The sequence below is a fragment of the Peromyscus californicus genome, unplaced genomic scaffold, assembly GCF_007827085.1.
Source record: "Peromyscus californicus insignis strain IS unplaced genomic scaffold, ASM782708v3 Scaffold_15__1_contigs__length_86483966, whole genome shotgun sequence".
NCBI lineage: Eukaryota > Metazoa > Chordata > Mammalia > Rodentia > Cricetidae > Peromyscus > Peromyscus californicus.
The window spans coordinates 53,667,256-53,693,778 of NW_026294447.1; the positions used below are offsets into that span (position 1 = coordinate 53,667,256).

At 49.3% G+C, this 26,523-nt stretch overlaps 1 protein-coding gene across 4 annotated transcripts in view; it reads right to left on the reverse strand.

The window, feature by feature from the left end:
* Positions 1-3,354: 3,354 nt before the first annotated feature.
* Positions 3,355-26,523, reverse strand: part of Syne3 (spectrin repeat containing nuclear envelope family member 3) — an 88,346-nt gene continuing 65,177 nt past the window's right edge. For 3 of the 4 annotated variants that reach the window (XM_052738883.1, XM_052738884.1, XM_052738886.1), the window contains 5 exons: positions 25,801-25,930; positions 24,040-24,198; positions 19,931-20,080; positions 18,863-18,901; positions 3,355-10,398 (listed from right to left, as the gene is read on the reverse strand). In XM_052738883.1, the coding sequence (XP_052594843.1) occupies positions 10,189-10,398; positions 18,863-18,901; positions 19,931-20,080; positions 24,040-24,198; positions 25,801-25,930 (688 nt within the window). In that variant the 3' untranslated portion in view covers positions 3,355-10,188. The remainder of the gene's footprint in view (positions 10,399-18,862; positions 18,902-19,930; positions 20,081-24,039; positions 24,199-25,800; positions 25,931-26,523) is intronic. The other variant, XM_052738885.1, reaches the window with a different exon arrangement.

Here is a 26,523-nt window from a genome sequence, read left to right on the forward strand (position 1 = left end):
ATTCCTTGCTTCAAACCCACTGGGCAGGATTGAGAAGGCGATGGGGTCAGCCCTGAGCAAATGGTCCCCTGTTCTTGTTTACCACGTACTGGGCATGTTCAAATCCAATCTCATCCAGTCCTCACAGCTGCATCCCTCCAAGGGAATAGTCGGGGAGACTGAGACCAATTACCTGGTAGATGCAGTTATTTGATCCACGTGCTCACCAGGCTGATCCAAACCTGTCGGATTCGCCATTCCGAAGAAAGAAAATTAAGAGCAAAAGAGAGCCCGTAAAGACTATTTTTAAAACACAAAATTTTAATTTTGGAGTGGTTTGAAAGCCTGCAAAAGCAGCATAGAATTCCCACCACCTTCACCCAGCCTCCACTGACCCCTTACATACCACGGGCATTTGTCAAAATCAAAAGGACATTAACACCGGCATAGCCGTGTTAAGGGAACTCCAGACAGCATTTCACTGGCTTCCTTCTAATGGCCCCTTGCTGTTCCAGGATGCAATCCAGAACACACGCTGCACTTAGCTTTTTTTTTAAACTTATTCTTTTTGTTACCTTGTCACCTTGGGCTTCAATTACTTGCACATGCTCAAGGCCGAGAAACACGCACAAGCAACGTGAGCCGCGCTGTGGCTCAAAACAATTTTGAGCAATTTCCCTTTCCACTCTTCGGTGGAGGAGCCCTCTCAGAGAAACTGGCAGCAGAAGGCCACAGGCCAGGCCAGAGCAGAGCGAGGCGGGGCCCAAGCCAGACACCAATCGCAATGCCTTCCAACCATGGTAGTTCCCGGCAAGTCAGATCTCTGCTCAGAATGCCTGACCAAGGGAAGCAGTGTAAAGAAGTCACCAAGGCAGCCAGAACTGGCAGGGACTGATGACAGAGAGGCCCCATTCAAGGACCTGGATAATGTTCTTGCCCAGGGTCCCCAAGAAGAGGATGAACCTCCCCAGTGGAACATGTCACTGCCAGGATTGGAAGCCGTGGATGAAATCAGAGGGAATTGTTTCACACCTGACTTAGAAAAAAAAAGTCACAGTCATAAAAATGAATGAATCACCCAGCCAGGCACACGAGCACTCCAGGCAAATTTAGAAAGCATGTGTGTGTTTAATGCTACTTTTACAGCGAGTGGAGTGCCCAAAAGGTGCTAAATGGGAAGGAGAGAGACTGGGTCCAGATTTCTCACCGAAACTGTTTTCACACAGAGGTTCTTGACCCATGGATGCCTCTACAGGGAAAGTTACCCAACAGAACACCATAACAGCCCCACATACAAACCAAGAGTGGAGGACCCCGAGGGGCAAAGTTCTTAGAACACACTTCCTTATCACTGTTGTTGTGATGACAGCTAGAAGGGAGCTGCCTCCTTAGTCCAGCCATAAGACCCACCAGAATCCCTCAGAGGGTATCTGTGTTATTTAACACTTTAAACCCCATGGCCTGGGCGGGCCACTTTCCTTCAGGTGTAAATTCCTTGTCCCAGGTGTGGTCTCCTTGTCCGACTAGCAACAGGGAGTCTTCAGGAGTGTCTGTTAACCTGCGGCGAGTCCTGGGTCACTGGCTGGCTTCTCAGACCTCATTACAAGCAGGGTGGCATTCCTTGTCTAGGAAACACACGGGCCACGTGAACTGGACCGCATCTCAGAACGATTTAGAGCATTTGCCAAGGAGCATCCCACACACATACAGGTACACACACACACACACACACACACACACACACACACACACACACACACACACACATGCGTGCCAGGTCCCCATGTGGCTCATACTGCAAGAGCCACACCATTTTATCATTCCTGTTTCTTGCTTGTAGTTTACAAAGCACTGTGATGGAGAAGGCTGATCTTCAAACCCAAGAACAGAGAGAGCTATAAGGCTCTGGCCCACAGGGCTGGTGGGATTGGTCTCAAGGCCCAGTTCTCCTTGCTGGTACTCACATTGGGGACTCTGTCTCCTTCCTCAGGGTGTGTCTGGGAATTTTCCAAGGCTACCCACCTATCCCTGGGGACAGTGATGGGGTGTCTGGAGGATATTCAGACAGATACTCCCAGGGATGACGCTCATTCTGGCTTGTGTGTTACAGTGGCCGTGGGCTCCACCTCTGCGCAAATGAGGACTCATCCTGAGGCAGGCAAGTCTAGGACAGTTTAGCATTCTGGGACTGTGTTTGGCATTATTTTTTTGCACACCTCCCTTGAAATAATGCACTTGGCAGCCTAGCTCCATCACCTGTAAGTACCATGTGCACATACCCTTCTCCAAACAGTTCACTAGCAACCTCAGAACTCCCTTACCCCCATCCCTGCACCAGGCTACACATATCCCCAACTATGAACAAGTTTCCTCACTCCTAATAGCAGTCAAATTAGACAGTTCTATTCCAGTGTGTTCTCAGTGTTTCTGGGTGTGAAGAATAGATGGGACAAACTGGCCTGAACTGGTTCTGGGTGCATGTACAGTCTTGGTTACTGTTCTATTGATGTGAAGAGATACCAGAACCAAGACAACTCTTATAATAGAAAGTATTTAACTGGGGGCTTGCTTACAGTTTCAAAGGGTTAGTCCATTATCATCATGGTGGGAAGCAGGCAGGCATGTCACTGGAGCTGGAGCTGAGAGCTTAACATCCTGATCCACAGGCAGCAATCAGAGAGGGGCTTGATTGACATGAGCTTTTGAAACTTCAAAGCCCACCCCCAGTGACACACTTCCTACAACATGGCCATACCTACTCCAACAAGGCCACACCTTCTAATCCTTCCCAAACAGTTGCACTAACTAGGGACCAAGCATTCAGTGAACCTATGAGGGCCAATCTCATTCAAACCACCACATGCAGTAAGGCAAAACTACATCTTCTACTAACCTTTTAGCGAGAGTTCCCTATTGATCATCGTAAGCATATGCATAATTAGGTGTGCATGTGATTAAAATCAGATGCATCGTAGGACGGGACACATACAATAGGAAAAAGGAATATATGATCTTTTTTTAGAGAGCCACCCAAACCACACCCCTTAGTAAACAGCCTTTCTTTCCCTCAGACCCCAGAAAGGAGGCCCCAAACAGTAATCAGGCCCCTGTCAGTCTCGAGCAAGTCTCTCTAACCTGCACTATCGCTTTGCTCCAAATAATGTGACCTTGCTACTTCTGCAGATCTGCGTGAGCCTTGTTTTCAATTCTTTGAGATAGCCTTGAAATACCCTGCCTGGAGCCCAATGGCCAGCGATAATCCTGCCTAAAAACAATGTCAAAGTAAGTTAGCCAGAATCCTGTTGCATCCTCTACCTCATGCCTTCCCCAGACAACTCCCAACTTCAGAAGAAGGACTGGCAACCACACAGTATCTCATAGACCAAAATAGAGCTTTTTATTTCCAAACATAGAGCAGATACATTAAAAAAAACATAAAACAACAATGAAAACACGAACTCATCTTTCAGAATACCGCTGCCACCAAAATAGACAAGCACAACAGCGCTCAGCAGGGACCGGAGACTTACATGACCCATCCCACAGAACTGAGAGGCGCTGCGGCCCCCAGTCAGCTCTGGACTTGATATGAACTGAGATAACACACACACACACACACACACACACACACACACACACACACACACACACACGTGTTCCAAGATCGTCATTTTGGCTCCAGTTCCGCCGGCCTTCCCAGAAAGCTGAACTTTTCAAAAATTCATGTTTTATTACCACAGAGACTTGTGACAAGAGGAGATGGTCCCTCTGTACTGTTTACACAAGTGAACACTTTAAACAATGAATTTGATTGCTCTGGACACCAAAGCACACTTACACAATACATATACACACGCACACACACGCACACAGACATGCACTCTCCTTCTCTGCCCACCTCTTTATCCTCTTTATCCCAGGAGCTCCAAGAACTTGCCTGACCCCTGCATCTGCGCTCTTCTAGAAGAATTTGGCACCATGCACAGTGATCTCCCACAGCAACCTCTGTCCTGCATCTGCCCCTGACAGTGGTGGCCCGAGTCTGTTTCCAGTCCTGCCCCTGGCACCCTACCCTGGTGCTCCCAACTCCCCCCTGGCAATGGGGGTCAAAGAGTTTGCTGGTAGAGTAGACACAGGAGAGAAACTCTGCCACTCCTGCACAGGAACGGCACCTTCCAACAGGCTACCCAGATGCGGGAGTAACAGTGGCCTGTGGTCCACAAGGGAAAGAAAAGCAACGGAAGACGAAGGCAAGTTCCACACAGTGGCAGAAAAACACCCAACTTGTGACCCGTCACCCCTGGGTTCAAATCCTACATGTCTCACTCACTCACTGGCTGGCTGATTTTAGGCAGTTTGCTAACCTTGTCTGCGCTCTGGGTTCAGCACCTAAACATAAGCTCGTGACTCCACTGCCCAGGTTCTCAGGAGCTGGGCTGTATTGCAGGCCCTGCCTTGTGGGTCTCTTCGCTTTCTTCCCATAGAACTAAAAGAGGGGCTACAGGCTCTGTCCCTCATCTGTCCAGTGTCACCAGGAGCACAGGTGGCCTGTCTGTGGAATTAGTACAACAGCACTGAGCAGGGACCAAAGGACTCGAAAGGAAACCTGGGATCTCTTGGGAAGCTGAACTCCTCTGCCACTGCTGTCTCCTGTGTTCAGGGATGGCTGGGTACCATCCTGTGGGCACCTGTGATGTTACCATGGGAACTGAAGGCAAGCAGATGCCTGGAGGATGCTGAGCCATGTGGGCTGCCTGTATGGCTTGTGCCGGGAGACCCCAGGTTTTTGTTCCTCAGTTGTTTTTTTAGAACAACTCCCCACTTGCTCTTAAGTCAATAAACAGAAAGCCGTCCGCTTGTGCCTTGGGGTTGAGGGGGAAATGTCGGCTGATCTTCAGTCCTTCAGGGGCAACCCTGTGCTGGAGAGGCACCTGGGCTCTGTTGGTGATGGTGGGCCTCAGTGACCGGCTAGAAGGTTAGCACTAGTCTGGAAAAGCTGCAGCCCTTTTTCCCTTTCCGGGATTTGCTCTCAGGAGCTCAGTGGAGCCAAGAATGACTGAAACACTGTGATCTTCCTGGAGATCTGACCACAGAGCAGGGTGGCAAGTTCAGCCCAGGCTCTGCAGGACGGGTGTTCCAAGAGTAGATTGAAGGGCTCAGGGACTCCTGACAACTAGCAGGGGCTGGCAGGCAACACAGAGGCCATTCCTGGAACTTCTAAGGGCCATGCCTCCAAGTTCTGCCAACAGAGCGTGAGACCCAGATGTGGGGCGCAGAATGAACCTGGGATTTTGGTTCCAATAGTGGCCGATACACCTAGGCAGCAGCCTGATGCATTCTTCCTTGCTAAGAAAAACTGATTTTTACTGGGATGTTCTAAAGTTAATGTGGGGGTTGGGGGAAGAAGCAGGCAAGAATTTTGTCTTCTGAGGGGGTTAGGATTAAGGATGAGGATGACAAGCAGGTGCTTTTCCCACAGGACAGATTAGCAGTAATACTTAAGTGGTTTGAGGACCAGGAAGTCCATTCAGGCTGGAGAGAGAGAAAGGCTCAATGATCAACTACTCATGTCTGCCACAGGTACATTAAGGGAGGGAATGGCTCACTTCTCTTTTCTATGCTGACCTGGAAAGTATACAAGACTAGGGTGAGGGAACAGAGGAACCTCTGCTGTAGGCTGACCTCCCTGAGAGAGGGAAGTGGGGTATGACCCCTCCTGGGTTGTGTCTAAAACCTTAGATGTCCATAGCCAAAGACAGCCTTGGGTCTCCTGCCAAGCCTTGGTGCTCAGACCTCAAGGATCTACCTTGGGACCTCTAGAGGCGCAGCCAGTGAGCTTCCTTTCCCTTCTGCTATGCCCAGGCCCTTTCTCCTGTCCCTCATCTGGCCTCCCTAGTACATCTCCTCTGTCCTCATAGTCACAGCTACATTTAATTTGCAGAAGCCATGAGACACCCTCCCACTTATCCCCAGGTCCCCCTGTGTCTCCTCCATGGCCCTCTAGCTCCTGGTAGGTTGAGCAGCACCTGTGGGAGGCAGAGGAGCAAAGTCAAGGGCCAAGGCCCTGGTCTGGATTCAGCATCTTAAACAGAACAGATGCTTCTTGGTCTAGATCCAGAGGGCAGGGCCTAGACTTCATTTACCCTAGTGTTCCAATATGTATGGCCCCAAGAAGGGACTCTAAGGGCTTAATATATGGGTTAGAATGAAGAGGGGACAAGACACTTTATCTGTCCGTCCGTCCATCCGTCCATCTGTCTATTCATCTTCCCCTCTCTCCTTTCTCCATTCCTTTCTCTTTCTCTCTCCTTCTTTCTCTCCCTCCTACTCCCCACTTCCTGTCTCCCTTTCTTGCTGTGTCCCTTCTTAAACAGTGGTAAACACGTGCAACATAAAGTCTGGCCTCATGGCTACTTAGCGTGCATTAGCGGCCCTCCGCCTCTGTGGTCCCTGACTGGCCTCTGTCTCTGTTTCCCATCTGATTACCCCAGCCAGATCAGCTCGGCTCAGATTCTCAAACCCTTCACAGAGTTTGTTGATCTGACCTGTCCTGACTTCACATTGCATGGAAAAAGAAAGGCCCTCTCAGTCTCTCTCGCTGTCAGGCAGCCTGGGCATCCTCGCAGGGTGGCCCACACCCTTGGCACCCGGCCTCCCAGCAGTAGCTCACGAGGGGCTTGTCATTCCCCTTGTCCCAGCTGCAGAGGAACCCCAGTTTCCTTCCTCTAAAGTATCTTAGGACTCTGGTCCCACAGGGAACTGAGGCCAATGATGGGGGACTTCACAGGGGCAGAGGAGGCCCTCAGGGTGTGTGGCAAGTCCTGCCTCTTGGAGCAACACGAGGCTGATGGCCAATGACCTGCAGGGATGTGCCTGCTGAGGGGATTCCTCAGAGAGTCACAGGAAGCCACAGAGTCTCGTTAACCCCACCCCAATGGAGCTGAGAGCAGAGAGTGGCCACTCAGTGACACCATTCCCAGAGGCCACAGAGACTGCAGCTTAGTGGTACCAGCCCCAAGTCCTTTCTCCCCAGTATGGGCTCCAGGGTCCAATAACCCTGGATTCCAGTCTCACCTGGATGTGGGCAAGTGGCTTTATATCTTTAAAAGCCCCTGTGTCTCACCTCACGCGTAGGGATGAAGAACTATCAGGCTTGATCGGGGTGGGCAGTATGGAAATGCCAGCCCTTCGGTGTTGGTTCCCCACAGAAAGGCATCGTCTGTGTCTTAGTTAGGGATTCTATTGCTGTGAAGAGACACCATGACCACAGCAACTCTTACACAGAAAACATGTAATTGGGGTGATGGCTTACAGTTTCAGAGGTCAATCCATTATCATCATGGCAGGGAGCATGGTGGCGTGTGGGCAAACGTGGTACTGGCTGCATCTCCACCAGAAGGCAGCAGGAAGTCAACTGACTATCACACATTGAGAAGCTTGAGCAAAAGAGACCTCAAAGCCCTTCCCCACAGTGACACACTTCCCCCAACAAGGCCACACCTCCTAATAGTGCCACTCCTTTAGGAGCCATTTTCTTCCAAACCACCACAGCCTAGTGAGCAGCGCCTCGGCCCTTCCCGCCAGCACCTCCAGGACTTCCTAGCTCACCCGTTGTCCTGAGCCCTAACTCCACTTAGACCAACTACATTATAAACAGATTCTCTGCTCCTGCATTCTGCACTCAGAGGACAGATGGGGACGAAAGGAGCAGAAAGCGACACAGGGTAGGGGACCAACAGCACTGATAGTACCTGCTTGGATCCTTACACACACACACACACACACACACACACACACACACATACACACACACATATTCCTAGGCTAACCTAGGTAGGTTACATGTGAGCACTGTCTGCAGGACAAATAACACACACGTACACACACACACACACACACACATACACACACTCATGTACACACACACACGTACACACACACACATGTACACACACACACACACTCCTAACAAAGACTTTTTAAGCTTTTTAAGCTCCAACACTTCTCTCCAGGGACACCTTCCAACTCTCCATGGTAATTGGCTAGGAGGCGACATCACAGTAGCAGGTGTCTATACGCACTTTAAGCAAAAGAAGTTACATCGGAAAAGCACCCAGAAATGGCTAGTATGTCATATTCCAGCTATATTCATATGAAAGAAATAAAAATATCAGTCCCCCTCTGTTCAAAAAGTTATGCAAACAAGCAATCCACAGTGTCATTGTCATAGTTAAAAACAGAGATATGTTCCCACCACCCCACCACCGGCATATTGCAGTTACACCCTCCCCAGCCATTTACCACAAGACACAACTACATTCATAGTAAACAGCTCTCTTTTCTGCTTTTTCTTTTTCTCTCTTAAGTTCTGGGGATGGAACCCAGGACTCACACCTGTTGGGCAAGTGTGCTATCTCTGAGCCACGTCCTCGCCCTGGGAAGGGAGGTGTGGGGAGGCTATACTATATAATGAACATGATATCACCTGAGGACGGTGGTGACCAGCCCATTTCTGGCTTTATAGGTTCTTGCTGTGTGGCTGTGGGTAAGGGACTTTCCTTCTCTGGGCCTCAAGTTTCTTACCTGTGAGATGGGAAAGCGGAAAAGGAAGTGCTGATGTCCTTTGCCACAGTTCTGACCAAGTGGTGGACTAATGATCTTAGTGAGCATCAGGACTCAGCTACCTGGGTCTGAGGTCAGGTGCACCAGCCCCTGATTTCCCGGCAAAATGGCAGTGTGCAGGGGAGGCCTTATGGCTGAGGTCATAGACCAAGTAACAAGCCCAAGGCACTGCCGTCCTGCTTGCCTTTCCTAGGTTCTGTGCTAAGATGAAGACCGTACATGGTGTAGCCTGATGCCAGCTTGGGAGGGACTTGGTCTGTGTGCATAGGGTGGTGACCTTGGAGTCGGGTCCCTCTTAGGGCCTCAATATTCGTTATGTTTAAAGTGCCTCTCTGGGTCTTTAACACTGTGGGTGTGTATCTGATGCTAATGCCTGAGGGCACCCCCACCTACCAGACAAATTCCATCTGTAAAAAAGGGGGCATTAAGTATTTTCCAAAAGAAAAAAAAGTGTCAGTTTAGGGTAAACTTGATCCAGTTTTAACCCACTTAGGGATCATCCCAGAATTCCCTGGTCATACTTCCAGCCTTGGGCATAGCCTGGAGTCACCCCAGAGGCCTCCCACACATACCTGGAGCCCACCTATTTGTTCCTGCCTGGAGCTAGATTGTGAGCCCTGGAAGGGGAAGAAGATAAGACCTGTCCATTCCTGTAGACCCACCAGCCTGCACAGTTCCTTCTTGAAAGGGAAGAGAGACCCCTTCAGATGGGCCGAGTCTTTTCCACTCTGCCCTCAGTTCACGCCCTAGCCCGGAGAATGCCCAACCACAATGGTAACACAGGCCTCCTGGGACTGTCACGGGCCACTGGCAATGTGCTTCACCCTTGTGCATAAGAATAAAAAGCCAAGTTCATCTTCCTTTTTTCTTTCTCCTGGGGAAAACACACAAACAAAATCCCAGCCACTTCCTGAAGACACAGGGTCACGCTCATGGTCACAGGCATTTCTCGCTGGTCTGTGTGGTGGGGCAGGCTAAGTGCCATCACTCTGTGGAACTTTGTCAGTTCTCTAAGTTCTTCTGCTCCTCTCTGGGGATCCCTCTGTCACCTGTCTGGTCTCACTGCTCTTGGCCATCACCGCTTCTTTTTATCCAGCCTACAGCCCAAGTCCTTGTGGCTTTAAAACTAGCCACATGCACAAGAGCTCCAAGGCTCCAATTCTGTTCAGCTAAGCTCAGAGCTCGGAGACTTCTGTATCTGGATTCCTGGGTACAGGTTGTCATAAAAGTAACATGTGATTTCTCCTGTCTTCCAGGGATGACAGAACGCTAAGGCACGAGTGTCACACATCCCATTAGGGAAACACACTGCTGGGGACTTCTGTAGGCACAAAGAGACATCGTATCTGAAGTTATCTACATTGAGCATATACATACACTGCGTATAAAAAAATCTGTACATTATTCCCTAACCACACATAGTACACATTTAGTATAAATAGACAGAAATGACATCGTAGAAAAAGCAAGTTCTGGGAACAGATGCAGCATTTAGACAGAGGCTCTTCTGGGTGTCTGGTCTGTCCAGCTTCCCCCAGCAGCCAGCCTCAGCGGGTCTGCAGAAAGTCACCTGTAGGCCCCAGTGGGCTAGGTGGGCGGGGGGCCGTTGTAACGAAGCATGAGAGCGAAGGAACGGGCGAAGTTGTTGGCCAGGGCGCAGCTGCGCTCCTCCTCACCAGCCGGCAGCAGGAAGAGCAGCAGAAGAAAGAGCAGGAGCAGCAGCTGCAACGGCAGCGCCACGCGGCATGCTTTCTGCAGGAGAGAGCAGGGATTCCGCCACCGCCTCTGCTGTCGACTCTGCGAACCAACACAAGACAGACCGTGAGCGACTACGAGGTTCAGGGGGCAGTGGGGCAGGAGGGCACGCTGGGTAAACTGTGTGACCACAGGCGCGGACTCTCCACTGTGAGGAGGGGCACGATGGTCGGTCTTGGTTGTCAATCGAGAATCGCTATGGAAACAAACCTCTGAGCATGTCTACAAGGGAGTTCTAGATTGGGTAGAGGTGGGAAGACCTGCCCTAACTGTGGGCCGCACCATCTCATGAGCTGTGATCCTGGACCAAACGACTAGAAAACGACCACACACACACACACACACACACACACACACACACACACACACACACACACTTCTAACAAAGGCTTTTTAAGAAGCTAACAAGGGAATTGACAATCCTAGCTCATCTCAGTTCCAAGAGCCTTTCTGTGCCTCAGTTTCTCTACAAAGTATTATTACCTGTGTCCTACTCAAAGCTATCCAAGAAAGGACTCCACAGGAGGCAAAACTCCCTTCCTTCATCCTCTTTGCTCTGGCCATCTGCCTATCCCTCAGTTCCCAGGAGGTGACCACAGAGACTCACGCCCACCATCTGTGAAGATTTTCACTATCCCAATATTACACCCCAAACATCTGGGCTCCATCTGTCACGTGTGTACACATGTGTACACACGCTGTACCCAAGGCCTCCTCCTCAACTCTTCCCCTAGACCATGAGCTTCCTGAATGTTTCTAACTGCTCTGGGAGGCTGGTTGTCCTCTGCCTATTTCACAGAGGACGAAACTAAAGCTAAAGGAGAGTCAGTAGCCTGAGATCACACACAGGCTCAACTTCCACCAACACTGCAAAGCCCAGGCTCTCTCCATCACCCTACATGGTGTCTCTCATAAGAAACCATGACTAAAGATAATCACAAGGCAGCACTCTGGGCCTCAGCTGTCCACATGGGTCCCATCTTGACCCAGCATGTTGAGTATAGAACAATGAGTATCAATGCAACTGAGGCTTGGGATCCTTTCCTAAGGCCTGGTGGGGCCTCATTCACTACCATAAAGCCAGACCAGCCCCAACAGCTCAAGGTGAAGAGAAGCCTGGCAGAGCCCAACCCAATGCCTCTCACTGTAGCTCCCTCAGCACCATCTTTAACCCTCTGCCTGCCCTGGGGCACACTGGTAACTGTTGTCCTTGTCTGTCCTTGGGAGCCCAGGCAGGGAACTGGGTACATCCTAATGATGAACACATTTCCCAGCTGGCCTGCCTACCTTGACCACATGTTTTCTTCCCTATTCTCTGAGTACCCAAAGCATGGGTTTGCAGCCCTGATCTCACTACTGAGAGCTCAGAGGAGCCTGTGTGTGTCTCATCTGTATGCAGGCCAGGCTCACTTGATCTCTGTGTGAGCTAGGCAGGCCACAGAATCACCTTTTTTCAAACTCCCAGGTTGATGGAGTAGGAGAGGAGACAAGGTACACTGAACTCTTTGCAACTGGTTGACTTCCACGGTGGAAGACAATGGATGCAATGGCCAAGGGAAGGGCGACTTTGTCCTCACTCAAGGAAGGCTAGCACCACATTCAGGGGCAGGTGTGTGGGTGTCAGCATCAAGTATCATCATTACATTCGGGTAACTGGGGAAACAGCAGAAAGAGGAACCAGGGTAGATGTAGGAGTCAGAGAAGGCTCTGAAGGAGATGCTGTAGGTTAAAGCATTATATTTTGTCAACAAGGAGTATCATCATCACATTTGGGTAATTGAGAAAATAACAGAAAGAGAGGAACCAGGGTAGATATCAGGACAACCTCTGCAGGGGATGCAATCACAGCTAGAGGCAAGGAAGACGACCCCCAATACACCCCCTAGCCTGACTGACCAGGGAGTTACAGGCTCCATGGCTAGGGTGAGTCTCTAAGATGTAGGGGAGGTATGGGAGTGGGAGGCTTGGAGACAGGAGGCCTGGAAAGCAACCCATGTGGATATCAGGTTCAAAGACTCAGTGTTGAAGGTCTTGGTGACAACTCTGTCATAATTCAGCAATGCCCAGCTGCTTTGGGGTTCTGTGGGTGGAAGGAAGATGGTACCCAATGCGGTCTGAGGCCAGTCTGGGTCCGAGACAGTGTGGCTGAGCAAAGCCCAGCTATTTATTCAGCTAGGACGAGGGATGCGGCCGATTTGAGCCGTTGGCTGAGCTGTAAGCAGGTGACCCAGAGAGAGTTCAGTGACATCACTCTGCCCAGCCCCAACTGGCCTTGCTGTCCCTGGGCAGAAGAGGAAGAGAGCTGTCAAGAGCATTGAAGATCAAGCATGAGAGTGTCCATCACAGCACCCATCATACTTTTTTTTTTTTAAACCTCAGCTGTGACAGCTATCCTCTACCACTGGAAGCCAACCAATGCCTTCTGAGGGTTGGTATTACAGGATCCCACCCAGCCCAGGCATCTGTTGAAAGGCAACCATTATCTTACCACCAAGAAAGCAAACAGCCACCACCAACCCTAGAATAAACTTGACCGAAAAGCCTCCATAAAGGAGCTGGGCCGCTGTGGCTCAGTAGGTAGAATGCTTGTCTAGCGTGCATGAAGCCCTGGGTTTGGTCCCCAGCAGTGGGTAAACACGGTATGATAGTAACACTGGCACTCGGGAGGTAGAGGCAGTAGTAGAAATCCAGGTTCGTCCTCACAGACAGTGAATTTGAGGCTATCCTGGGCTGTGGGAGACTCTGTGGGAAGGGAGGGAGGGAGAGAGAGGAAGTGAAGAAGGAGAGCCCACATAAAGCTGCATGCACACGGAGGGGCTGTGCACATAAATCTGCGTGCACACGGAGGGGCTGTGCACATAAATCTGCGTACACACGGAGGGGGGCTGTGCACATAAATCTGCGTGCACACGGAGGGGGGCTGTGCACATAAATCCGCGTGCACTCGGAGGGGCTGTGCACATAAAGCCGCGTGCACACGGAGGGGCTGTGCACATAAAGCCGCGTGCACACGGAGGGGCTGTGCACATAAATCTGCGTGCACACAGAGGGGCTGTGCACATAAAGCCGCGTGCACACAGAGGGGCTGTGCACATAAAGCCGCGTGCACACAGAGGGGCTGTGCACATAAAGCTGCGTGCACACAGAGGGGCTGTGCACATAAATCTGTGTGCACACACAAAGGGTCTGTGCACATAAAGCTGCATGCACACACAAAGGGGCTGTGCACATAAAGCTGCGTGCACACGGAGGGGCTGTGCACATAAATCTGCATGCACACAGAGGGGCTGTGCCTTCAGTGGGGATGCAGAGAACAAGGAGAATGACCTCATAGGAAGAGGGGCCAGAACATTCCACATTTGGTTGAAGGGAGGGGGGAAAAAGCCATTTCTTGGGATCTTGAGCCATAGGCAGGGCCTCTCCCAAATAGACGGGCTAAGTGGGTATCCCCAGTGTAGCCTAAAGAAAACCAGAACAAAATGTAATCATCAGCAGAGACTTTGACCTCCAAGAATCCCAGGTGAAGGTTTCCTGGTAGAGGGTGGAAGTAATCATGAGTGCTCCCTGGGAGGACTAGATTGGAACAGAAATCTAAATTCCAGAGAAGTGGAAACGTAAAACAAAAATTATGAATCTTAAAACCTTGGGAAGGGAAGGGAATGGGAGGAGAGGAGGGAGGGGGAAGCTATGGTTGGTATGTAAAATAAAAGGGGAAAATGTTAATTATAGAAAAGAAAAAAAAAACCTTTGGGAATACAATCAGGTAAACCCACGCCACTCCCAGGTGGCACCACACGTGGGCCTGTGTGCTGAGAGTCTCACTGTGCGGTGCCCAGTGTACCAAGAGAGCCTGGCCCTTGCAAACTGGAGAACAGCAGGGCCAGTCAGCTCAGGGCCCCAGTGAAAAGACTGTTTTCAGGGAGGGCAGCCATACATCCCAGGCCACAGCAGGCCTTGAGGTGACTCACGGCCCAGCTGCCATTCAAGAAGCAGCTACGATTCGTGTGTCTGAGCGTTGCAGGCAAGCGTCCACTGGCACCGAGTTGCCTACCATGCTGGCAGTACAAATTTAATAAATCCTAATTATTCTGTTTATGCAAACAAACAGGCTGAAGCTGCTGACGTAGCTGGAGCCTTGGATGACTTGAGGCCTAGAGGGAGTAGAGGAAGTGTGGAGAACCAGCCACACATAAATCATCAGCTCGACAGCGGGTGTCTTTCTTCCCTGTGGGCTGAACATAATATACAGAATGTTTTTAAGTTGGTGAGATTACAGCATTTGCAGAAGGTACTCCTGTTCTGCCTGGCTGGCCTCTGCGTATGTGTGCGTGTCATGTGTATGTATGTGCATGTGTGTGTGCACAAGTATGCATATGCATATGTGCGTATGTGTGTGCCCATGTGAGTTTAGGCACATGTGCATGTATGTGTGCACATGTGTGTGTAGCCCTATCATATTTGCACATACCTAACCAGGTAAAAAACAACATAATTTGGGTAAAAAAACAACTGTGAACTTGGGTCTTGAGTGTCCCATAGAGACTCGTGAGTTACAGAACTGATCCCCCGGCTACAGTATTTGGAGGAATGGAATCCTTAAGAAGTGGGACTGCAAATGGCTCAGCTGTTAAGAACAGTGTCTGCTCTTGCAGAGGACCTAGGTTCAATTCCTAGCACCCACACGGCTGCTTACAACTGTAACTCCAGTTCCAAGGGATCTGATGCCCTCTGTGGTGGTATTGTGTTCCCCAAAATATTGTGCACTCTAATAAACTTATCTGGGGTCAGAGAACAGAACAGCCACAATATTAAACATAGAGGTTAGGCAGTGGTAGCACACGCCTTTAATCCCAGCATTCCAGAGGCAGAGATCTGCCTGGATCTCTGGGAGTTCAAGGCCACACTGGAAACAGCCAACCATGGTGACTCATGCCTTTAATCCCAGGAAGTAATGGCAGGAGGCAGAAAGGTATTTAAGGCGTGAGGACCAGGAACTAGAGCTGGTTACGCTTTTAGGCTTTTGAGCAGCACAGTTCAGCTGAGAGGCATCCAGTCTGAGGAAACAGGATCATCTGAGGAATTGGCAAGGTGAGGAAGCTGTGGCTTGTTCTGCTTCTCTGATCTTCCAGTGTTCACCCCAATACCTGGGCTCCAGGTTTGATTTCATTAATAAGACCCTTTAAGATTCATGCTACAGCCCTCTTCTGGCCTCTAAAGGCACTGCACACACGTAGTGCACAGACACACATGCAGGCAAACACTCATACACATAAAATAAATATAATGATAAAAACAAAAGGACCTACTGGAAGGTCCTTAGGCCATTAGGGGGTGTGCCTTTGAAGAGGACTGTGGAACAGACTGTGGTCTTCTCCTCTTCCTCTTCCTTTGCTACCCGGCCATGAGGTGGGTAGTTTTATTCCACCTCATGTTCCCACCATGGCATATTACTTCACTAAAGGCCCAAAGCAACAGTGACAAGTGACCATGGATGGGGAAACTCTATAAAATCTGTGAGCCAGATAACCCTTCCCTCTTTATAAGCTGATTTCCTCAAGCATTTTGTAATAGTAACCGAGAACTGACTAACACAAGACTTGTGCATCACTCCTTTTTCTGCTCTTGGAAGAAGAAGCAGGAACAGTGTCTATAGGCATCTGAGGTACACACACACACACACACACACACACACACACACACACACACACACATGGCAATGAGAGCCTACTATGTGCCAGTCGGTAGGAAGGAAACTTTCCTTGCCTTTAGTTCAGTGGACTCCTTTCCTTCACTGGAAGATCATGGTCAAGTAATTTGACAAATGTCACACACACCAGTGACTGAGCCTGGATTTGAACTCAGAGCATAAAACACCAGTTCTCAAAGTGTGGTCCCTGAACTAGAAGTGTGAACAGCATCTGGGAATGTGCCAGAAACACAAATTTATGAACTTTCTAGACCAGTGGATTAGGATGTTAGGGCTGGGCACATCCATCTGTGTTCATAGGGCATCCTAATTGTCTCTCCTAATTGTCTCTGAATATCAAGCCGCCCACCATGAATGGCTTCCTTCTTCATAGGAGCTGAGGTTCATTGGCTTAAAAGGAAGCCAGAATTGAAGTCAGCCTTTTATATGCCTACTTGTTTGAAACATAGCATGGATAAGCACATAGAACCTTCTAGTTTGTGTACCCAACAGTATGATGGCTGACATCTCCTAGCTGTAGCTAAACAGGGCTATTTGGTGACTATCTGGGTTATGAGCTCTCACGGCTGCTGCCCTTCAGAGCCCTCTGACACAGAGACAGCCAGGCCTCAGCTCCAAACAGATGTTCCTGCCGCTCTGCACCCAGCCAGGTGCACATGCTCTAGGATGGCACACTGCCACTCTTTTGTTGGATGATGGGTTTGGAGCATATTAAACAGCGTGTGGCACGAAGTCATCACTGACTCAGGGACGACAAAATAAATGAATGACTAAAGGGAGAGACAGTCAGTGGGGACCACGACTGTACCAGGGATCTGGACGTAGCTACCACTTAGAATCTGCCTGACAGAGGTGTACAGTCTATGGCCCACGTGTCACATGCACCCCAGGACAGCTAGGGATGTGGTCCAACACAAAACTATAAACTTACTTAAAACATTGTGAGGGTTTGGGTTTTTTGTTTTTTTTTTTTTTAAGAAAAAAACTCTTTGCATGGTATGTCTCAGTGTCAAAAGGTTGGACGCCTCTGATCAACTCTAGCTTAGGCTGCATGGACGGGGACTCCCAGCCATGGAGGGGCTTAAAGTACAGCAACGACAGGCAGATTGACACTGGTCTTGGGACTTCTGTCTTCCACCAGGGGCCACCAGGCCAGGCAGTCCGGGTCACCTGCCCTTTCCAGACACCCCTTCCTAGTCTCTGAGGTTCACATCATTCTGAACTAGAGGGAAATCCTGGGTGAGACATGTCTGCCTCGGTATGTTCTGGTTCCCACAGTCTTCAAAATTAATTCTCGGAGTAAATGAAGCCAATGTTGATGTTTTCATTTCACACATGGGCAAGGGAACCCCCAGGCAGGGTGATTTTTCCAAGGCCATAAAGCTGGTTGGTGAAGGGCCCCGGGCGCAGCCTTGGTCCATAATAAGCCCTTCTTGATCCACAAGTCACTCAGTCTCCTGAAGTTGCCAGAGGCCGGGAATGGATCCAGGGTGCCCGCACCTGGGATTTAGACTCTGGAGAATGAGATCTGAAGTGACGCCGGGTTCTTTAACCAGAGTGTGCTGGGGGTTCATGTGACTACAGCCAATGTTTGGCAAGAAATCAAGGGCATCACTAGGGACAGCAAGGGACAGGAATGGGGAGAAAGGCCCCAGGGATTTCTTCCAAGGCACCCTACGAAGGGTTAAAGCATGGGTGTTGAGATCTGAGGGCCGATGCCATAAGCAGTCACATGCCTGGTGGACACATTAGCTCTTCACGCCATTTTCCCCTCAGGCTTAGAGCTGAGCTAAGACTGCTCCTCTTTGTCAGTGTCAGGGTACAATGAGATGCTCTAGCCACAAGTGTCCTGGCCTGAACTGGAAATATCCCCACAGGCTCGTGGTTTTAACTGCTGGTGGTTCCTAACAAGGGGAGGTTGTGGAGCCTATGGGAGTTGGGGCCTAGCTGGCTGAAGGTTATACCAGGTCGCAGTCCCCAATTTATCCCTCTTCCTCCCCTCCCTTCCTCATCTCCCCATCCCCCGATCTCTCACTTTTCCTCTCCCTCTCTCCCTGGGTGGTCAGGAAGTGGACCGTCATCCTCTGCCACAGGCTCCCAATGCAATGACATACTACCCAAGCACAGAGTCCTAAAGACTGTGGCTGCACGCTCTGAAACCCTGAGCCAAAGCAAACCCCTTCTCAAGTTTTTAATCTGTTGGGTATTTGGTCACAGCACTGGCAATGGAGCTGAGACCCCCTAAGAACCAGTCCTGGCACACAGAGCCCAAGCAGTGGGGGGCGCCACCTAGAGTGCCGTGACTGGTACTGTTCTCACTTCAGCTGTGGCTAGCATGGGAAAAGCCAGAGTCTCAGTGGGCACCAGTGGAAACATGTGCCTTGTAGAGCAAAGGACTCCACCACCCTTTCTAATGTGTCCCCTGGGGCCGAAGAGGCCACATGATCCAGTTTGCCCAGAAGAGTCTAGGCTCCTGGGTCAGTCCTGATTTACACCTGCCGGCACAGTAATCAAAGCAGTATCCAGTCACTCTCCAGTGTGTTCTGGGTCTCGATGACAAATCTAGGGGTCCTCCTACACTGTGTGTAGATCAAGGCTAATCTGTACACACTTGTCAATCCCTCCTTGAGCCTGAGAACACATACCCCAGGGCCCAGCCCATTACAACCCAAAGTTGGTTCTCTTCAGATCTCATGGAACATTCTAGAAAATCTAGACACCCTGGCCCAGAATCACAGGCCTTCTAGCCTTGAACATTCTCTGCCAGCTAGCTATGTCGAGCAGATGGCAGACACGTACCTTTTGGAATGCAGTCAGCTCCCCTGGAGAACTCTGCGTCTGTTATTTTAGGGAAGGGGAAGAAATGGGGCAAAAATCAGCTAGGCGCGTAAAACTTAAACCCCAGCAGAACCCGTAACAGAATATTCATTTTGTCAGGGGAGTATTTCGTTAACATTTCTGGTCATCTGGACAGCCTGCGCCAGCAGGGGATTTCGTTTAATGAGCTTTTTAACACACTTCAGGTCCAGGTGGCACACTGTCTGGATGGCCTTGGCCAGGGCTGGGGACGTGGCCTAGCTGGCTTGGACTGGGCTGACACCTAGTGGCCAAACTGCCAGTTGTGGGGCCGGAAAAGCCTGGTGTGCCCCCAAGCTATGGCTTCTGGGCTCTGAGGCCTGAAAGGGGGGCTCTAGGAGGCCTTCTCCCCTATTCCTTCCTGGGCCTAGGAAACTTAACTTCTTTGTCTCACGTTGCTGTCAACAGTCTAGAGGGAAGGAGGCCTCTCTCCTGAATGGGCGTGTTAGGAGACCACAGCATTTAATAAAGGCTATCATTATCCATGGTTTGTGTAGGAGATAGGAAACCCAGGAGATAAAAGTGCGAGGTCAAGGCCAGAGGAAGGAAGCGCTGAGTCTCAGGACCGCTGGCCTCCACTCATGCACCCCTGTGGCAGCGCCACACCACAGAGATGTAACAGAATGTTGCCTCTGCCAGTGAAGAACTATGACCCGAGCTTCTAGCATTGGGGTCAGGGGTGGGACTTAGCTATCCCCTCTGGAGAATGGGGTGCAGATACTCCAGCAGAAGGTGGCTATAGGCCCAAATGGGAAATGCACATAAAACTCTGACATGGTGGAAGTAAGAGATCTGTATACACTACTCACAGGACTCCAGCCTCACTGGGAGGTAAGATGGACAAATGATATGACATAACTCACGTGCCTAAGACCCAAGAGTGTCCCTCTTTTCCTTTGAGCAGTCCCATTGGCCTGGTATATGGATGCACCAGAATGAACTAGATTCAGCTCTGTCTCTCCAAGCCATGGTTGCCTCCTGGGACCCCCAACCTTTACCCCCAGCACCTACCAGCAGGTGGCCAGAGTCCTTGAGTTTGGACTTGTACAGCATCCAACGATAGCGCAGATCTTCCAGTTCATTGGAGGGGTCCCTTGCTGGCCTGAGTCGGAGCAGGTTCTCAAAGAGATGCTGGCCTTCTGGAATTCGGGCCTCCAGCTCCTGAGAGAAAGGCAGCATTATGTCTCAGCTGTCCAGTGGCCCAAGAACCCCACCTGGCTGGTAAGAATACACCAGTCAAGGGCCACCTGAGGCATGCTGGGAGATGTGCACAGGACCAGTAACACAAGACTCTCATCCAAGCAAGTTTTTAAAGAAATGTTTTTAGGGCTGGAGAGACGGCTTGATGGTTAAGAGGAATAGCTGCTCTTGCAGGGGAACTGGGTCTTAGTACCCAAATGTTGCCTCATAACTATTTTTAACTTTAGTCTCGAGGGATCTGATGCTCTCTTGGGCCCTCCAAGGGTACCAGGCACCCATGTGATGCACAGACATACATGCAAGTAAAACACTCATACACATAAAATATTCTTTCAAAAATTGGTCTTAGAAGTATTTATTTTATGTATATGAGTGTTTTGCCTGCGTGTATATATGTGCATCATAAGTATGCCTGGGGCCTGCAGAGATCTGAAGAGGGTGTTAGATCCCTTGGAACTGGGGTTATAGATGGTTGTGAGCCACCATGTGGATGCTGGGAACTGAACCCAGGTTGTCTTATGAGAGCAGTAAGTTCTCTTAACTTCTGAGTCATCTTTTCAGCCTTCATCTATGCATCCAGAATCTTAGAGAACACCCCCACAGTGTTTACTTTTAACATTGACATTCCAGGACCATGAGTGGTCACCATCACAAAGTGGTCATCATGGAGCGTGCCACTCTGTTGGCATTTCTGAGGCAGGCAGAGTTGATGTTAAGTTGGGTAGACTTTTTCTAAGTAGACCACAGCTCTCCCATAGGATGACACTTCCTCTTCCCAGGAGTCCTGAGAGGTGGTGTGATGTGGAGTGGATGAAAGGTCTACAGGTTGGAGTCTAGGCTTCAGCCCCAGGTTTGGACCCTGGCTAAGCTGCTCAGGACCTACCATGGTGCATGGGTAAGAAGTCATTGTTGATATGACTGGAGTGGAGGGTGGGAAACAGATCTGAGTTGGGGGTTGGTGGGTGGGAAGACTTGCTGGTGATACTCAGCTCCATCAGCAGGATGAGCCATGCACTGAGAATATAGAACAACGTTCAAAGGTATCAATGGACTAACAAATAGCGGGGCTAGTCAGGACAAAACTCAAGGAGGTGGAAGTGCATCCCCATGGCAGAGCACATGGCTAACATGTCTGAGACCCTGGGTTCTATCCCTAGCACTGCAAAGAAAACCAAGCCGCCACAGACGCTATGGGGATGGACAAGAACCCAGAGAAGCAAGGCCTCTTCAGACCTCCTTTTGCTCTTAGGATTTTTGCCAACCTAGAGGGAATGATACCAGCTTTGAACCAATCTATGTTTCTGCAGCCTCCCAAGGTTAAGGTGGTGAGAGTCAAAGCCTGGGCTCTGCAGAGGAAGGGACCTGTCATTCCCTTTGTAGATGAGATGCCTGCATGCTTATTCTTGGAGTAAAGGGAGCCATAAGTGAATCTGGGCCTTGAGCGTGCTTATTCACAGCCTAGCTCCAGATCATCTTAGTGGTCCAAGGAACTACAAGACTTGAACTTGGACTCAGTGGTCCCAGAATCATAAAGCCCCCACTTCTCAGAAATAGAAAAAAATCTCTCTGGAGGAAGAAATTATCCTAACTCCCAAATTAGTTTTAGTATATTTTGTTCAGGACAAAAGGTAACCACACAATAATACGTGACACCAAGAATGAGAAGCAGAAATATGTGACAGAAATATTTCTAAATGCCTGGAGGTATCAGAATTATTAGGCAGTGCAATTATGGTGGGTTACAGTTCAAAGAATTAAAAGATGGGCTGGAGAGATGGCTCAGCAGTTAAGAGTACTGACTGCTCTTCCAAAGGTCCTGAGTTCAATACCCAGCAACCACATGGTGCCTCACAACCATCTGTAATGAGATCTGGTGCCCTCTTCTGGCCTGCAGCCATATATGCAGGCAGAGCACTGTATACATAATAAATAAATCTTAAAAAAAAAAAAAAGAATTAAAAGACAAGCTTAAACATTTCATCAAGGATGTGATGGAAGACAGAGAATGTAACCAACCAGACCGAAGGGAACCAAACAGAAGTTCTAAAACTGATTGCCATGACAACCAAAGTTAAGATCTTAATAGACATATGTAATAGCAAATGAGACACAGCCAGGAAGAGAATTAGTCAAGTGGAAGTTGAGTCAGAAAAAAAGTATTCAGAATTCAACACTCTGAGTCAAGGGCAAAAAATATGCAAAAGAAACAGACAAAAATATACAGGTGGGAAGGAAAAATGTGGATTTCAATGATGTGAGAAAAAGACATCAAGGCAAAGGTGATATTTTAAGAGATCTTGTCAGGCCTTCTGTAAAGGCCCCACATCACAAATGCAGTCACAATGATTGCCAAGCAGGATAAATAAGAAGAAAATTGGACCCTAAACTATCACTGAGATGTCATATAAATAAAAGAGAGGAGAGGAAGAGTGGGCTTGATTAGGGAGGTCTTGGACAATAACGTAGGTTTGAACTCTGTAATAAAATGCTTTCATCAGGGGGTCGAGGTCTGATTATTGATTCTGTTGGATCACTGCAGAAGGAGCCATGACCTGGGTGACGCTCCACCAGAAAGGAGAGCAGGGAGGAAGCTGCTGCCATGGTCACATAAACAGAAAATGCAGAGGGAACAGTAACATCCAGGAAATGGACTTGAGAAGGGTTTGATGACTGCTATCGGTTGAATGATTGTCCCTTCCCAGATCCATGTGGACAGTATTGGGACATGGGACCTTTGAGAGATGACCTGGCCCAAGGGTGGGATTAATGACCCTCAAGGATGGGACTAATACTGTCACAAAAAGGCCTTTTTTAGATCCATTTGTCTCTTTGTGCCTCCTCCATCTTTTGGCCATATGATGATACAAGAAGGAAACCTTGCTAGGTTCTGATACTTGGAGTTTCTAGCCTTTTGGAGTGGTGAAATTCTTGTTGGTTATGACTTATTCAGTCTGGAGTATTTAGCAATAGAAACAGACCAAGACTAATAAGATGGCATGGAGGAGAAAGTAGTGGTAGACCAAATACAAACATGTGATTCCCTCTCTCCTGCCTGCAACACCTTTGGACTTTACATCAAGGGGTGGAGTCTCTTTCTTATCCCTTGAATCTGAGATAGCCTATTGACTTTCTTTGTGCAGCAGAACACAGAAGAATCCATGTGACACTAGCATGCAAGTTCCTATTCTAGGCATTGAGTAGTCTGGGCTGTCCCACATGAGAATGAGACATTCGTGGTCCGTGTCGTGTTTGTCTCCACCAACTTCCAGCCCCCCACCAGATCTATCTAGTTGTTCCATATCTGATGAAAGATAAGATTGTCCAGAATATGTGTCTTGAGCCCAGAATTGGCAGAAACCGGGCTGAGCTCAAATCACCAAGTGTCAAAGTCATGACTTAAACAATAGTTATTGTTTTAAGCAACTCGCTGTTGTGGTGGTCTATGGCACGATGGCAGCTAACCGATACTGGAGTCAAGTGATCAGTGGTGATATTTTTCAAATAGAGAAATATAAAGTGGGATGGATAGATACATGCATAAATGGATGACTGATGGATGGATGGATGCATGCATGCATGCATGGATGGATAGATAGATGCATGGATGGAAGCATGGATGGATAGATGATACATGCATAAATGGATCATTGATGGATGGATGGATGGATGCATGCATGCATGCATGCATAAATGGATCATTGATGGATAGATGGATGCATGCATAGATGCACAGATGGATATATGGATGAATGAATGGACAGATGCAAAGAAAAGTTAGTTCTAAAATCTTTGAACCAAAACAATTTAAAACTATTATATAGACTCAGGAGGGCTTACAAATGACTATTAAGCATGAACTCCTTCGTTTGAGGAACTTCTGGTGGCATGGGCCCCATTAGGGATCATTCCCTGGAACAAACCTGCAGTTTCATCTTTCTGGTCCTCAAGTCCTTGGCTGTGGCTGTTCTCATTGCAATGATTCCAACTAACTTGGAGTTTTCCGCCTGCAGCCACTGTTCAAAGTCCCTCAGGAGCTGGGAGTGATCTTCATGGAGGTCATGCTCTTCCAGTACGTTTGCCTGCAGGCAAGCATGTGTTTAGATGTGAGAAAGGTCTACTGGCCATGGACCCGGGGATCCCACCAAAGCTGAAGATGAGGACAGGGGACCTGAAGGGCATAGGAGAGGCTCAGAGGGATGATGAATAGGCCTCCATTCATCCACATTTAGGAGCCAAGAGTGTCCCTCACCATCACCTTTCTGGAGCTCCAGAGGTCATCATCATCCTTGACCAGGACACCTACCCAGTGGTCATCATCCTTGACCAGGACACCTACCCAGTGGTCATCATCCTTGACCAGGACACCTACCCAGTGGTCATCATCCTTGACCAGGACACCTACCCAGTGGTCATCTTTCCTCCATTCTTGTGGAGATGTGGGCAGGGTGAAATGAAAGCCAGTCCAGCTAAGTCCTTCCCTATCCCTTGGTGGTGCCCTACTCTTCCCTGATGTGGCTGGAGAGCCCTGGGTTCCAGTTCTATAGGCTCCTTGAAGGTTGAGCTTCTCTCCTCCTCCTCCTCCTCCTCCTCCTCCTCCTCCTCCTCTTCCCCCCTTCCTCTCTTTCTCCCTTCCCCCTCCCCTCCCCCTCCCTGGTGCAGTCTGTAGCTGCATCCCGGTATCCCGGTACCTCAAACTTCCGCTCCCTCTGGGTCTCTGTATATACAATCCCCTATACTGAGAACATGCCTGTGGTGGTTTGAATGATAATGGTCCCTATAAGCACACATATTTGAATGCTTGGTTCCCAGTTGGTAGAGCTATTTGGGAGTAATTAGTAGTATGGCCTTGTTGGAGAAAGTGTATCACTGGAGGTGGGCTTTGAGGTTTCAAAAGGCCAGGCCATCCCGTTAGCTCTTTCTGCCTCATCTTGTAGATCAAGATGTGAGCTCTCACTATTGCGCCAGCATCGACGGTCATGAACTCTAACTGTAAGACCCAAATAAATGTTTTCTTTTTTAAGTTACTGTGATCATGGTGTTTTGTCATGGCAATAGAAAAGTAATTAAGACAATGCTTCTCCCTCCTTCTCACACTCAGTCTTGAGGGTTCAACTGATATTTCATCATCCCTAGAAGGGCTTCCTCACCCCAGAACTGGGTGTAGCATCCAGCCTAGCTGCCAGCATATGCCATACCTTTTAAAACCCTGCTTAAATGCCTGGACCCCCACTCCTTTGTCATCTCTCACGCTGTGTTTCAGAGCCCAGCAGCACAGATCATGTGTCTGGTGCTTGTTAGCCATGCAGAATCAGGCTACTGGGTCAGGACCTGCATCTCCGACCTGTTTGCTATCTGGGGTCAGCAGTAAGTTTTAAAGCCCAGTCCTCTCCTAACACAGGCTGCTGCAGGGGCTCAGATAAATGGGGGCCAGTCTTGTCCAGGGGTGTTCCTGATCTTCTAATGTGATCTGGGACCTCTGAGATCTTAGACCTCCAAGACCCTCAGTCCTTTAGCAATTGATTACTTCTGAGGTCACATCAGGGGCAAGTAACAAGAAAGTAGATACATCCTATGAGCTGAACACATGGTCCAGGGCAGGGAGGGAGCTGTGATGGAGGCCCCCACCTCCTCAGTTGACATGGGATCTGACCTTTCTCCCAAAGCCTGTGAGACAGACTCACCCCATGCCGATGCCTGGGAATAGGGTCCTGGGGGTTGATGAGAAAGCCAGCCTTCGGGATGTTGTTGGTGAAGAGTAGTTTCTTCCCCGTGTCCACTTCTGTCCTCTGCAGCTGCTCGTTTCTGATGAGACTGAGAAGAAAAATACACTTACTCAAGGCAGTCATGTGCTGAGCATCCATCAGGTCCCAGGAGAAGAAGCAATAGTATCAGAGCACCAAGGAAACTTTGGAGATTCACCATGGTTAAGAACTTAGCAGCCAGAGCTGGAGAGATGGCTCGGCAGTTAAGAGCACTGACTGCTCTTTCAGAGGTCCTGAGTTCAATTCCCAGCAACCACATGGTGGCTCACAACCATCTGTAATGAGATCTGGTGCCTTCTTCTGGTCTGCAGGCATACATGCAGGCAGAACACTCTATACATAGTAAATAAATCTTAAGAGGAAGGGGAGGGGGGAGAGGGAGGGGGAGGAGGAAGAGGAGGAGAAGAAGAGGAAGAAGAGAAGAAGAAGAGGAGGAGGAAGAAGAGGAAGGAGAAGAAGGAAGAGGAGGAGGAGGAGGAGGAGGAGGAGGAGGAAGAACTTAACAGCCACCTTTGGGGACCATCAGAAGGCTTCCCAGGCACATTCATGCCATTTCTTCCTTTAAACCCACCTTACCATACCAGCAAGGCACATGTAGATGCAGCTAGAGAAGTAAGCTCAGGCAAGACAGGCTGGAGGCTA